General features: G+C 39.6%; 1 protein-coding gene across 1 annotated transcript; it reads right to left on the reverse strand.

Moving 5' to 3' along the window:
• Positions 1 to 5,642: 5,642 nt before the first annotated feature.
• On the reverse strand, positions 5,643 to 12,324 carry LOC144542829 (uncharacterized). The gene is made up of 11 exons (XM_078290191.1): positions 12,239 to 12,324; positions 11,905 to 12,004; positions 11,541 to 11,813; positions 11,277 to 11,370; positions 11,018 to 11,085; positions 10,654 to 10,869; positions 10,458 to 10,523; positions 10,200 to 10,331; positions 9,722 to 9,806; positions 9,370 to 9,487; positions 5,643 to 5,661 (listed from the first exon to the last, which is right to left on the reverse strand). The coding sequence occupies exons 1-11, from the start codon at positions 12,322 to 12,324 to the stop codon at positions 5,643 to 5,645; spliced, it is 1,257 nt and encodes a 418-aa protein (XP_078146317.1).
• Between the last annotated feature and the right edge of the window lie 2,322 nt (positions 12,325 to 14,646).

The following is a 14,646-nucleotide window of genomic DNA, read 5'->3' on the forward strand; positions in this document are numbered from 1 at the left end:
TTTGAATTTGGATTCGCTGATTGGCTGAAGGAGTTTGTCTGTCAAGGCAAGTACTCCCGCCCACTGAAATCAATGTGGGCGGCAGGAAGTCCAGACTGATCCGTGGAGTGAAACCGAATGTGAGGTCACGTGATCAGGATGGTCTTACCAGGCTAAGATTACATGCCAGTGCAGAGAGATAATTTGACTAAAATCACTATCCATAAGCTTGATAGGTCTAGAAACAAGTTAAAATCACTGGAGAACTTGTCATTTTTTGCAGTGTATTAAAATGTATTAGATACAGTAGCGGTCCATGCAGTGACAGGTTTCTTTGCACTGCATGTCTACACTCAGATTAATAGGCTTACAGCAGCGGTTACAACAAAGTCACAGACTTGCCTGAAATAAAAACACAGATGAACACGCTGCTGCATATAAATCTGTATGTACAGTACATGACTTTTTGTCTGTACAAACCTGATGAAATTAGTTTCTGCAGCAAGTTCACTGCTTTCTTTAGCAGTACAACATGCTAGACATGTTTGATTTTTTATCTAGTTTACTAAGCATAATTGGACTTCACATCCCTTCATTTATTTTTACTTTTTCTTATACTGCCTATGCGATAATGATAGTGTCAGAAATGGGCTGGTTTTGCCCAGCTTGGTTTCTTTATTTTGGTTTTTAAATTGATGGGAAATTCAATTCCAGGTAGCATTAAAATATCTTCAATTTGGCTTTCCTGAACCTGCACATATCCTGAAATAGAAGGTGGACATTTATGTTTCTGTACTTTATTACTGTGTTTGGAAAGAGGGGAGGAAAGGCTGTCGAGAGGAACAGGCACTACACTGCCTCTATTAACAGCTCATCTTTACTTTTAGGATGAACAAAGAGGGAATAATAAGATAAGATGCAATAACATGAAACTTTATTGATCCCTGGGGGGAAATTGGGTCTTTACAGCAGCGAAGAACAGAGGTGTGGGTTGAAGAACAGAGTGGAAAAGGTAGTAAAGCATACAAATAAAAAGGTAATAGAGCATATAAATACGAAGAAAATACAGAGAGCGTCTCTCAGGTGGTGTGTGTGTGTGTGTGTGTGTGTGTGTGGTATCACAAGGAGAGGGCATGAGTATTGCATCTCTATGCCAATTGCAATATAACTTGAAATCACGTAATAACTTCTCAATGCGATTAGTAATGCAGCAGCAGTTTATGTTTTGGACTTTTTTTGTGCAGATGTACCTGGTTATTACCCTGTTACAACAATAGTTACCCAATGCTTTGTGAATCTTTAAATGTGCTGGAAACATGTTGAATGTATTGAACATGTTGAACATAAACTCTGGACTCTGGAAATCAGGACCTAAATATTTTTTGATATCAGATCAACAGTTTCCAAGACGTTTTGTGCTAGTTTGGTTTGAACCTGGCCCCCTCCTGCACCTCGCTGTCCGTCAGAGTCGACTCTCATGTAAATCATATTTCACTATAATAATACAAATATAGCATTAACTGTTTGTGTGTGTGTGTGTGTGTGTGTGTGTGTGTGTGCATAGTTTAGCTGACAGCTACTTGAAGCTACTAAGTAAAGTAGCGTTACTTTGTAAAAATATGAGTCGTTGACGCTGACCTAGATATTAGATTCCTCTAGTTGGGCGCTGAGTTGCCAACCGGGACATAACTACATGTACAGATTGTGTATCAGTGTGTGTCTGGAGGACAGAACAACACTCTGACCTCAGCAACATCACCGACTCAGCACCAACAGCATCGGGGCAATATGAGAGTTTACCACCGTATCACAGTCACTTTATTCGCCAACGAATGTACAGGATTTGTTTTGGGGACAACTGGCAACTAATATTGTGACATACAGGACCTGCATTCAGTACAAATTAGGGGACTGTGCAAGACATACAACAGACAGTAGTTGTTTGTTACTCAACATGTATAGAGAGTTGTTCATGGAGGTCCATTGAAGAATTGGAGAAACCTGTAAGTAAGTAAGTAAGGAGTAACCTGAAAAAGCTTGTTGCGGTGTGGGTGTGGGTCGATTCAGTAACGTTCTAAGTAAAAGTGAAATAATCTGATAAAATTGAGGGAAGGAGGGAAAGGAAGACGGAGAAATCACTTCCAACATGTTGATCCTCTTCAGGAAAGTCAAGGACAAAACCTCTGAGCTGGGCATCACAAGGTATCACAAATGAAATATCGATGTTTAAAAACACCACACGTATCACTTTAATATTCACATTCATTGAACAAACTGTTAGCTAGCTAACTAGCCAGCAAACACACTGATGTTAATGTGAACATGCTAACGCTAGCTGCTACTAGATACGTTAGCTAGCGTGCTAATCAGATGTAACAAGACAGTGATAGCTGACCAGATTAGCTAGCTAACAAGATGACATTATATAAACTCAAAACCAATCAGACTTATCGGTGATTAAATCATCAGTTTCCAGACAAAAACAGCATAGAAATTAACAATGTTTATGCAAATCTGTTGAGACTAGTTGTCAGCTGTTAGGGCCGTTATACCTTCAGCAACTCAGTGCACCCACCTTTTAAAACTTTTTTTATAAACTGTGGCAGAGACATTGGATGGCGCCTGAACCCCATTAACCCTCCTGTCAGTAGATACAGAACAGACTGGGAGCTGTAATGAGGGCAACGCTGACGACGAGGAGGGCGACCATGGTGACTTGGGTTTTGAGAGGTTCATGTAAGTTGCCAGTTTGTCTTGAAGGCAGAAGAAGCCTGTCCACCTGCTGCACCATCCCTCTCATCCCTGTTCCTATGGCAAATATCAGTGAAGCTGCTACATCCTCCTCTTTACTACCACATCACTGTCTAAAACACTGCATTTTCCTGAATCATGCTGCACTGACTAACTCGTTGACTTACTTATTGACTAAATTATTATCAGTTGGTGTTTTTTTTCATTCAAATTTTAATAAATGATCAACTGATCAGTTGTTTGTATGTCACAGGAGAGATTAAAGTGTAAGTTAATCATTTTTTTTGTTTATGTTTTTTTTTTTAATTCAGTCTCCATCTTTGTCCCTCAGCCTCACTGTGGTGTTTCTGCTCTGCACTTCCCACAGATCACCTGTCAATCAAACAGTGTGGGCGGAGCTTGGATTTCCTGTTGATGCAGTTTGAGTTTCTCTTTTCTTTGTCTGTTCAGCCATGGTGGCTATCACTGCTCATGCTAACTACCCAGTTCTTCTTCTTCTGTTTATTTAAAACAAACCGGAAACGTAAAACGCATCCTTCCTGTTTTCCCAGGAAAGAGCTACCAGACACTGGCTGTTTAGAACAGACAATGGAGAAGATTTATGAAGTGGATATAGGTTGAAATGGACATTTATATTCATATGAAAATGTTGCAGATTACTACTTTACCACCAAGGACAAACAACATAATACATATGGAATGCCATTTAAGTCGATATTAAATAAATAAATAAATAAATTTGGCTATGAAATAAATCCTGCGGCCTCGTGCTTACGACCGAATCACAGCCGTGCTGATATACAGTACAGCACTCCCTCTCGTGTGATATTGCTCAAATGTTAAATGTTTGTGAAGAGTGTAGACCTCATAACATCAATGTTTCATTAGTAAGTCATCTTTATTCTTAGTATCCTATTGTATGAACAAAGTGTTACCCTATCCATGTAAAAGTTATAGATATTGCTGAATGTAGGAAGCACAAAACAGTGTTATGGATAGGGATGCACCGATCCGATACTGATATCGGATATCGGTCCGATACTGACTCAAATAGCTGGATCGGGTATCGGTGACAATGGGGTCGATCTATTCAATTCAATTCTATGTTTATGTCTACGTGCGCATACTACGTCATGCGTCAGCAGCGCGCCGGTAGGCCGGTAGACCCGGCCATTTGCCTTCGGTCCGTCCGGTGGCTCCTCCGGTCCAGCAGCTCCGGAGGATCCCGCCTGCCGTGCGCAGCGTCTCGCGCACTGAATTTTCGGGCGCGAGCCTCCCGCAGCTAGCATCCAGGCTAACAAGCTAACCTGGAGCCCAACCCTCATAACAGAGCCGGGGTCGGGGTGAGCTGACCGGGGGTCAGTGCTGATGCTCGGTAGTTAAAAACACACCTGCATGAATACTTTGTCTCGGTTATATGTTTAAACTCTGCCGGGTCACCGTGCGGCCGAGCAGGCTGCCATTTAACCTGCGAGGTAAAGTAGTTTTCCACCAATTATACAATCGGCGCGTCCAGCCAGACTCCATTCATAAATCCAAGGTTTACGGGGACTCGGCTGTAGGTCAACGTTGTTTCCTGCCACAACACGATTTAAAGTGTTTTCCGTGTTCGTCAGGTACTGCTGCTCCATTCAGCCGACACATAGTCAGACTAACATACCTTGATTTTTTTTCTGAGGGCTGTTTCATAAAGCAAGATTACCAGTTAAGCCAGAGTTATTTCAGTAATTTAGGCTTATTCTGCATATTTTGAATGTTTTGTTTTTACCAAGTTATTTGTTTATACTACTTGTGTGAATTGTGATTTAATTTATCAAGTTTGTTTGCACTAGTTTGTGACTTAATTGTGATTTAATGTTTACATTTTGTTCTCATTTGATGCAGTTGTATTGTTTTATACTGGGATTTTAATTCCTGACTAATTTGTTGCTGCATTTAAAAGGTTTACACTTGAATTGTAATTCCTGTTAATTTTGAAGATGTTTTACCAAGTTGCTGGAGCACAATTATTTATTATTTTAATAATAAATAACAATTGAGTACATTTATATCTATGTATTTATTTGTTACATTTTGTTTTACAAAGTTAGGAAAGCAATGTTAAAGTCAAGCCTGATGTTGCTTTACACATAAAAGAATGATCCCAGTCTCTTCCACACAGTGAGGCATAGCCTACAGTTTATTAATTAAACACTGGTATCGGATCGGTACTCGGTATCGGCCGATACCCAAAGCCCAGTTATTGGTATCGGTATCTGGACTGAAAAAGTCGGATCGGTGCATCTCTAGTTATGGAAGTTAGTGACAGTTGTTACAGACAATTAATTGAGTGAAAATAATCTGGGCTTTCATGTAAATGCCAAAACAATTAGCAGGAAACTGCAGGGAATCGAACCCCATCCCAGTAAACCAGGAGTACCATTACCAGTGCCTTTTGCTTTTTGAGGCTACATGGAAGGTAAAGCAAAACCTGCATTACAACAGCATATGAGTGGCAGCATTTCATATTATGGCCTAATTGTACTTCATTTGGTCCACCAAATGTGTGTCATTATGTAATTAGTGGTAGTTTTGAATAACTGCTATATATGAGCTAAATGTTTGTCAATACATGTTTTAGTTATAAATGCTGTTGTAATGCAGGAAAAGAAACCAGAGTTCTCCCTGTCTCCTTTGTCAATCCTGTCATGAACTGAATGTAACATGAACATAACATGTAACTGCTGAACATTAGGGTATGCTATTTTAAGTTTTTTTTGTTTTGTTTTTTTAAATTTTTATTTATTTGTTTTGCAACGGCCCGTCCTCGGGCTGTAGGACATGTAATTATTGTTCATTACTCATTAATAGGGTGAAATTTTCAATAAATCTGGTGATGTTACACATCGTTCGAAAGCAGCGAGTCTCGCGATTCAATCGAAGCCAACCGTTCTAGGATCACAGAGACGCAGCAAGAGCAAACACAGCTTGTGTGCAAAGAGTGCACAGAAAACAAACCAACACAAGATGGGAGCTCCCTACCTTCAGTGTCGTCTGGAAGTCCAAAAACAACCTGCATCTCGGTAATCTTGGTATCCAGATCAAGGCAAGGGTCCAACAAACAAAACTAGCCATTGCATTTGGTCACACAAACATGCTGACTCTGGAATTCATCAATAAAAACGCCCTTTGTTGACTTTGCAAGTCTCTGAAGTAGACATTGTTTGTGTCCGGTTTACCGTTTGTAACGCTTGACGACGGATGGCTACATGTGAAAGCTTACTCTCTCTGTGATCTATAGACTCTTTGGAACAAATCAAGCCATCCCACATGATTCTGCGATCCGTATTGGCTGAACAGTGTGTCAGTAAAGCGAACCAGCGCTTCCTTGGCTGTCGGCAAACCACGTGAGTCAATTTAGCGTCTATATCATACACATCGAGCCAATGGCAGACGATTAGACTTCTGACTGACAAGTCTTACAGCCAATGAGATTCCGATTCCAACGATGTGTAACATGTTATGGTTCAGCGAGAGGGCATGCTTTACGGTGTCGGCGTAATACAGGTAGAGAGTTTTGGTTGTTTTCCATTGCGCACAGCGTGTTATGCACCGAATACAGCACTTCTACGCCGGCAAAAACACTTTCGTTGACCGTTCTTTTGGATTTCGTAGTCATTTTACAATACCGAAAGCAAAGCAAAAGTCTCGGTATACCGTGGAAGAAGCCGTGGAGTTTATTACCCGTCAAAGTGATGAGTCTGAAGACATATCTGACGATGAATCTGGGACTAGCAGCAGCATTGACTCCACAGCGGAGGACATGTTTATCCAAGGACTTGATGCTATGCTAGATCGGTATCTAAATACATTTTCAAAATGTTATTATATTATTCTTCAATGCGTTTATGAATAAGGAGTAGGCTTGATTTTCCATAATAAAAATGGCATGTGAATTTGTGGGATATGTTTGGTGCATACAAAAGGTGATGTAATGCAGATATCATAGCTTGGTACTTACTTTCATGACGCCGATTTATAAAATTCAATAACATGATTTATATAGTACTATAAACTATCGATTTTCCAGCCAGCCAATGTATTCCTTTGTGTTTATGAATGCTATTTTGCAGTGTAATAAACAGTGAGAAGTCTATACTTGGGAATACAAAGGTGTTTACTTGGAACAGAGTAGAGACCTGAAACTGGGGGTGGGGGGCAGACAGTAGGTGTTTATTTGCATTAGAGTGGAGACCTGACAATAGGGGTGCGCTAATTAATTCCTGATAATGGACACCTCGTCGGGCATTATCCCTCACGTATTTCCTCTTATTCATTTCCTTTACTTTTTCCTCTATGCAACACATTTTGTTGATATTTCCTTTTACTCATTTCCTTTACTTTTTCTCTATGCAACACATTTTGTTATTTCCTTTTACTCATTTCCTTTACTTTTTCTCTATGCAGCGCATTTTGTCGATATTTCCTTATACTCATTTCCTTTACTTTTTCTCTATGCAACACATTTTGTCGATATTTCCTTCTACTCATTTCCTTTACTTTTTCTCTATACAATGCGTTTCCATGGTATCTTGATTGACTATTTCCAATTTGCATGTTTTTATATTCTTCATCCCTACAATACCTCATCTTATGAGCCAGTTTCACTCTTTGTTGATATTCTACATTGCTATACTTTTTCACTGAATTTTCTTTATTCTTTTCTTGGTAAACCTTGTTGTTCTTATAATGCGTTTTCCTTAAGAAGTTCTGTTTCCTTTTTATGTACTTTGAACGAATATTCCCAGTAGAAGAACTGCTGATATTTGCACCACTCTGTGCCTGCCCTTTTAACTTCCTTCTACACATGTACTGTGTCTCAGATGAATTACCCACTTTGCACAAATCAAAGCAAACCTGCTTATCAACATGTTGGACACAAACTACTGGCTCAAAATGATTATTCTCATAATGTTTCAAGTATATTCCTTCATTTGTCAACACTGAACTAATGCTACTGTATTTGAGCCATCTTTCACCACTGTATGTAAATATGTCCACTCCAAAAGCATTTGCTGCCGCTTGAATTTCTATTTTGGTTGCTCTACTGCCAACATACCTCATTTGTGATTTGTTAATATACTCTGCTACTGAAACATATTCTTTATCCAAAAACGCACTATGATTTTCCATGTACTTTACAACAGCACGTCTAATTTTTAGATGACTTTTTTGAGAACCACAGATAACTTGCGATACTGATCTAAAAAAGCTATTACCATCCTCTACGATTTTATTTGTTTTACACACAACACCCAAAGACCCATATTCTGTATGCACCTGTACATCCTGTCTCTCAAACTCCACATTACATTTACTACATAATGTTTTTGCAACTTCAGTGCACACAGGACTAAATCTGAATGTGATTTTACTCACCTCATCCACAACATCACAATCTGTTTGTTGATCTGTTACTTCATCCTCAATATACACTACTCCTTCATTCCCAAAACCTGAAGTTACAACTGGACTAAAACCAGTTGTACACTCAACTGTTTCCATTCTCTTAGGCTCTGAACTTTTCTCTGCACTTCGCCGTCTAACATTGTACGCTTTGGAATAGGAGCTATTCACTTTGCAGAAACCATAACAACTCTGCAGTTGAGGCTGATGAACACAAACAACAGTTTCATAACGCTTCGTACCTCTCTCAGTGTTGGGTGATGATGCAATAGTACATTCCAGTGATGAACCGAAACCCAACTCGGTGGTTTCAAAAGTCTTGACAGAATCTGTACTTTCCACTTTTGGACACACAGACGTATGACTGCTTTCATTTGGGCCTGTGTGAATGACACAAACACCAGCAATCTCAAAAGGCCTTCCACCGAGCGATGCAGCCAATTTGCATATGTAATCACACACGTCTTTAAGACAACTAAAATGTACAATAACGCTTCGACCATATACATCTGCCATTCCAGCAGCATTGCGTGCATGAGAATCAACCACTGCATACCGTCCATTCTGACAAATGATTGCACATGTGCTAGTACTCAATGTCAGAAAACGTGTCATATTTGGCAAACATGTTTTCCAATCCGTTTAGTAGAGAGGTGTGTGCGCCAGCCTGGATAAGGTCTCCATCAACCACATTTACTTTACCAGATACATAGTCACCATATTCAAACTGAAAGGTCTGTCCATCAATAACTGACTGTTTAGGCAAATCAGGAACACACAACAGATCGGACTCGCCACTGATCATGTTGTTGTCTCTCAAAGACGTGTACAACTTGTCACCTAAAAGTAGAACCGTGTCCAGATCTTTTGTCTGCCATGAAAAAACACTGTCAACTGTATGTTTTGCTAGGCTTACCAAACCTATTGCCATACACTGACGTCCTGCATATTCAAACAGATCATTCCCCTGATGAAATGATCCTCTTACACCGTTTTCAACCCTGATAGAAGTGCAGTCCTCAGGCTCAGCTGTAACTTGAATGTTTTCCAAATTAACACTTTCAACCGCCACTCTGCCAGAAACGGCTTCTACAACCTCATCGGTAGCATCATGACACTCAAAAGCATCACCCGGAAATGACGATTGCAATTTTTCTGAACGCACGCAAGCATCAGGATTAGCATCGCTCTGACCTTTGACGGATCTTGGTGTGCGCCGCATACCGAAACCCTCCTCCTTCACAGCCACTTTCACAGCACTGGCAGGTGATGGCTTTGAAGACAGCTCCACAGCGCTCGGTGTTGCCTCCACCTAGGGTAAACAAACACACATACACATTGAATGAAACTAAAATGAGGTCTGTTGTCATTTCAATGTGTACACGTGATGCAACCTAGACTATATAAAGGCTACCAACTAAAACTATTTATTTATTAATGAGCGAAAATAACACTGAAGTGTTGTTTTTAATTCTAATTTATACTGCATTAACAATGACAGTGAAATAGCTTTGCATGCTCCATTCAAAAAACAAACAAAGTGCACCAACCTCCTCCTCCACAGACACTTTCACAGCCCTGCCAGGTGATGGCTCTGAAGACGCCTCCACAACGCCCGGTGTTGCCTCCACCTAGAAAGAAAACAATTGAATGAACAAAATAAAACCATGTATCTTTTCATTGTTTCACAATTATTTACTAAATACTACAAATATATGCAAAAATGTTGTTCTAAACCAACTGTACAACAAACAACTCCAAATGAGTCAAATATTGCATTAAAAAAATGACAAACCTGCTGCTTTGCCAGTCCCCTCTTGGAGGCAGCTGCTTTCTGCTGCTGTTCCACCTTTGGTTTCTAATGTAAGAAAAACAAAATAAACTTTCTGAAGCCATATTTGGGGCATAGCTCCTTTTGGACAATATAAGCACTCTTGACCGTTATTAATTTAGAGCGTGTCAGGAAGAAAGAGACACTTTATAATAAGGCCTCAACCAACAGATACAATTTGCATTCAAATTACCTTTTTGCCTTCTGGAACAGCTGCGGACTCCACAGGGCTACAAAGATCCGCTGGAACAACTTGATCCATCGCATCCAACATGGCACTGCTAAACCTGACAGGCGTTAGCGGGATGAAACACTCCTTCAACACCTGTGAAATAAAAATGCAGAAAGACTATTGCTGACAATTTGTCTTGTCAAAAAGCAAACCATACACATATAATCAATAAACATATCCTAATTGTTTAAGTTGAAGCATAATACAAACATAACAAACCTGCTGCTGAACCGTCCTCCTTTTGGGTGCACCACAGGACTGCTCAAGTTCCCCAGGTTGGCACCTCTGTAATGAGAAATAGCACAGTTTGTATTAAACACATAGCTACCCTTTGACCATTACTAAGGTAAACTGCTTAGGGAATATCGCTTTTTTCAAAGTCTCAACCACACAGTTACAGTGTGCAACCTATTACCTTCCTGCCCTGTCCAACAAGTGTCCACTCAAAAGGGTTTGGTTGTGGCCGTGACACGATGACCTCTCCCTTCACAACCACTTTTGGAGAGAATCTGGGCGGTGACGTCCTGGGAGGAACCGCTGGCTTTGGTGCTGCGGTCTCCAGTTGCTGATAAGCAGCGCTCCACAGCAGCTGCACAAGGATCTCCATCCCCTCACTATCACTCAAGTGGACCTGCAAAAATAAGTAATTAACAAATAATTTACAAAACAGAAATTTCACTCTCAATATGTATCTGCCATTAACTGAACTTGTCATATCAACTACAAAGAAGTGTACATCAAACTTTTCCATTTGCCATGTCACAACATATTCTACTTACACCATCTCTGCTCCACAGCTCAAGGCAGTCCAAAGGAAAGTGGTCAGCAATAGACCAGTACTTGACACCTTAAAAAAAAAGAAAACATCATGAATTATTGAAATATCCATACATATATTTTAACTCAATGCTTTTTGTTAATTACAAAACCATCATGAATATTATGGAAATTATAATATTTATTCAATCAGTTTGCCTAAGAAGATATAACCCGTTATACATGTAACTGTACTTAAACTAAAATCTTTTTTAAACGTACCCATGCGTGCCGCCACACGATGAAACTCCTGACGCAGGAGATCCTGCTGCAGCACCTCCATGTTCAGACGCGGAGGAAAGTCCAGGACAAACACCTATGCAAAACAATAGTTCTTCATTACAAAAGTACATTTTTTTTCAAAATGTCATACCCATTAAAATAAATGTACATTATTCTGCAACAGCTCATACAACCAAATTAATTATAGTACCAAAGATATACTAATAACAATAATACTAATAATACAATAAAAAATAAGCGTACCTTAGGCCAGCGACTGCAGGCACTGGCCAGGAGCCTGCCAAAGTCTGCCCCTGCCTCGCTAATGGTCCTGCTGGCTGTCAAGTTGTTGCTAGGGGCCATAAGACAGACTGCATCGGGTGTCCGAGGCACGGCAGCATTCAGCACCTCCGTCCTCAAGTCTGCCGCAGCGCCCCCCGGCGTCGACATGACACCAAAGTCAAGTCCTCCCTCCGGCATCTTCACGAATCCATCCGCAATGGCTCGTAGATGGGAGGCACCAACAAGCAGTACAAACTGGAACAACAGAAGGGATTTTTTTAGAATGAAAATCACTAATTATTCCTCAGATCAAGTATTTTGCTCATAAATTCTAAAACAATAATACCTTCTTGTCTGGAGACTCGGCTGGAATGACCAACTTGTGGCTTCGTCCAGTCAAGGGTGAAATCGGCCATTTTAGCACTGCGTGGCGGTAACCTGTACCGCTGCCTATTTATAAACAGACAAAAAGACACCAAGATAAAACTTAATGAACCTTTACAAATCATAAATGATGTAAACACAACAATTACACACCTTCCTACTAGGAAAACTGTACAAAACGCAGGGGAAAAAAGAGTTTACAGTCATGCAACAAGAATATACACCTTACATATATAAGGAAAACATTTAATGAAAAAATGGTTGGCTACATACGTGCACAACTGGCATTGCAGGGCTGCTGAGGTTCAATATCCACAGTCCATCGCTCCGCCATTCTCCTCTTGGATGCCTGGGAACGACGGTAGGACTTTCCACGAGGCATCTAAAAGTATGTACACAAAAAAAAATTCGCCACAATTGATTAATAATGACATTACAAGACACTTTTAGCCTACAATAATTGGACAATTATATTTTTAAATATATCTATAACTAAGCAACAAATCATTTTTGAACACAAATGTACTAAAATTTGATGCATCACGCTCAACAAAAAAAACCTTACTGCTGGCTGTTTAGGTTGAAAGACATTTGCTATTGGTCTGTTATAGCTAGGCTTTGCCAATTCCAAGCTACACAACTGTAAACATCTATGTAAGTTTCATTACTGCAATAAGTACATTCACAATACAGTACTGAAATAATACAAATAATGGTCATATTCCTCCCCTTAGTTAGCATCTCCATAGATCATAGCTTATAAACACGTCACTGTTAATAAGCACATGTACACAGTACATGGGTGTGTGAAAATAGTGTTGCCATATATTGTTATCTTGCTTGGAAGGGAGCTAGAACAATATTTTCACTTCAGTTGCACTGATAAAGACCAGTTATACAGCCTTAACTGCACTAACAACAACATACACATTGAATGATACTAAAATGGGGTCTGTTGTCATTTCAATGTGTACACTTAATGCAACCTAGACTATATAAAGGCTAACAACTAAAACTATTTATTAATGAGCGAAAATTGGGTTAGTATGGGTGTTGGTTTACATCAAAACCTAGAGGTTGTTTTTAAAAATTTAAACGTTAAAAATTTTGAAAATGCCTGACTCTTGCAGCCAAAAGCCCTATTTTGTCATTTTTCTAGCTGTAAGACGTTCCTTTCTCATTTCTGTGGTAGAGCTTTCCTAAAGATATGATGCTGGCTGGTGTTTAATATAACTGTATTGCCTCCAAAACACTAATCTGAGTGAAATAAAAACGTAACAAAAAACGTATTATGTACTATGTATAACGGTTAACAGTTAATTTAAAATGTAATCAATAATTAAAATAACTCACCTTGCTTGCACCAAATCCTGTCGTCCACCAAATCCTTGAAGTATCTGACTGTCTCGTCTGTCTGATGATTTGCTCAGCTGGCAAGAAGAAACCCAAAAGGACATATTTTTCCATTTAGTTTTGTTGAGTAGCCTACTTTACTTATACACACAAACACTTAATGAAACTACAATGAGATCAGACCAGAGAAGAAGGAGGCTTCATTCTAAAATATGACCAAATACACTTCTCAAACAGAGTGAATTAGCATGTCTCTACCCTGCTTCAAATAAACGGCTGCAGTCTGGGACATGGGCTGCTCCATATTTATTAGAAAAAGTACAACAACAATTTCCATGTACAACCCACAAATGGAATTCAGTAAGGCAAAACTGTGCCAAATCAGTAGTTTGCCCTGTCTTGACAGAGGAAACCTCAGTTGTGTCTCCAGCATTCAAATCTCATACCAACTGTCTCTTAATACAATATCCTAATGAATAGTCTCTCCTAGAACCATTTTTCTCTTCCTACCTTGAATGTGACACTCAATTAAATATACAATACAGTATCTGATTCACTAAGCTCTCCAACGCAACACAGCACCCCTAGTCCCAACCCAAAAAACGGATCTGACCTTATTCACACGATTCTGAACACTTGGGGTGGGAAATTGTACCTGGAAGATCGGCATAAATCTAGCTTTACTTCAACACATAGGTTAACTGAGAACTTCAGTTAGACGAACAGTTACCAGACTAACTAGCAACATTGACAACAACTGCCTGAATTTAGCAGGAAGTTAGCTAGTTAGCTTACTAGTTAGTTAGCTACTAGCTAGCTGGCTAGACTAGACTCTGGTAGGTAGAGATACTGGGCCAAATACATTAAAATGTGAACCGATATCCCTCTGATTCTTGAGATATATTTGTTTCTGATATGTTTTTCATTGTGAATGTGTGAAATACTAAGTGTAGAGCAACTGGACCTGCTCTTCCAGGTAGAGTTTCCCCACCCTGAGTGTTCAAAATGGCCGCCGTGTCAATAACTCCAAACAAACAAACAAACAAACAGAACTCATGGCACAAAGCTTATGTAATTTAGGCGCTGTAACGTTAATTGGAAATCGTTGAGCAATTGATTTAGTAAAGGACAATATTCTTTTAATTTAGATTAGTTAGCTAGTTAACATTAGCGAACATTAGTGTGTCATCATTACTCTGCAGAACACACACATCTAGCAACCTGAGCAGATCCGGTACCTACAGCGGTTACACTACAAAACAAATCCTACAATTAAATACAACATGTTACCAGCGGAAACACTGTCGCCTATTTTGAAGTCTCCTAATGTAATCAATAATTAAAATAACTC

Source organism: Centroberyx gerrardi, chromosome 19 (genome assembly GCF_048128805.1).
Source record: "Centroberyx gerrardi isolate f3 chromosome 19, fCenGer3.hap1.cur.20231027, whole genome shotgun sequence".
Taxonomy (NCBI): domain Eukaryota; kingdom Metazoa; phylum Chordata; class Actinopteri; order Beryciformes; family Berycidae; genus Centroberyx; species Centroberyx gerrardi.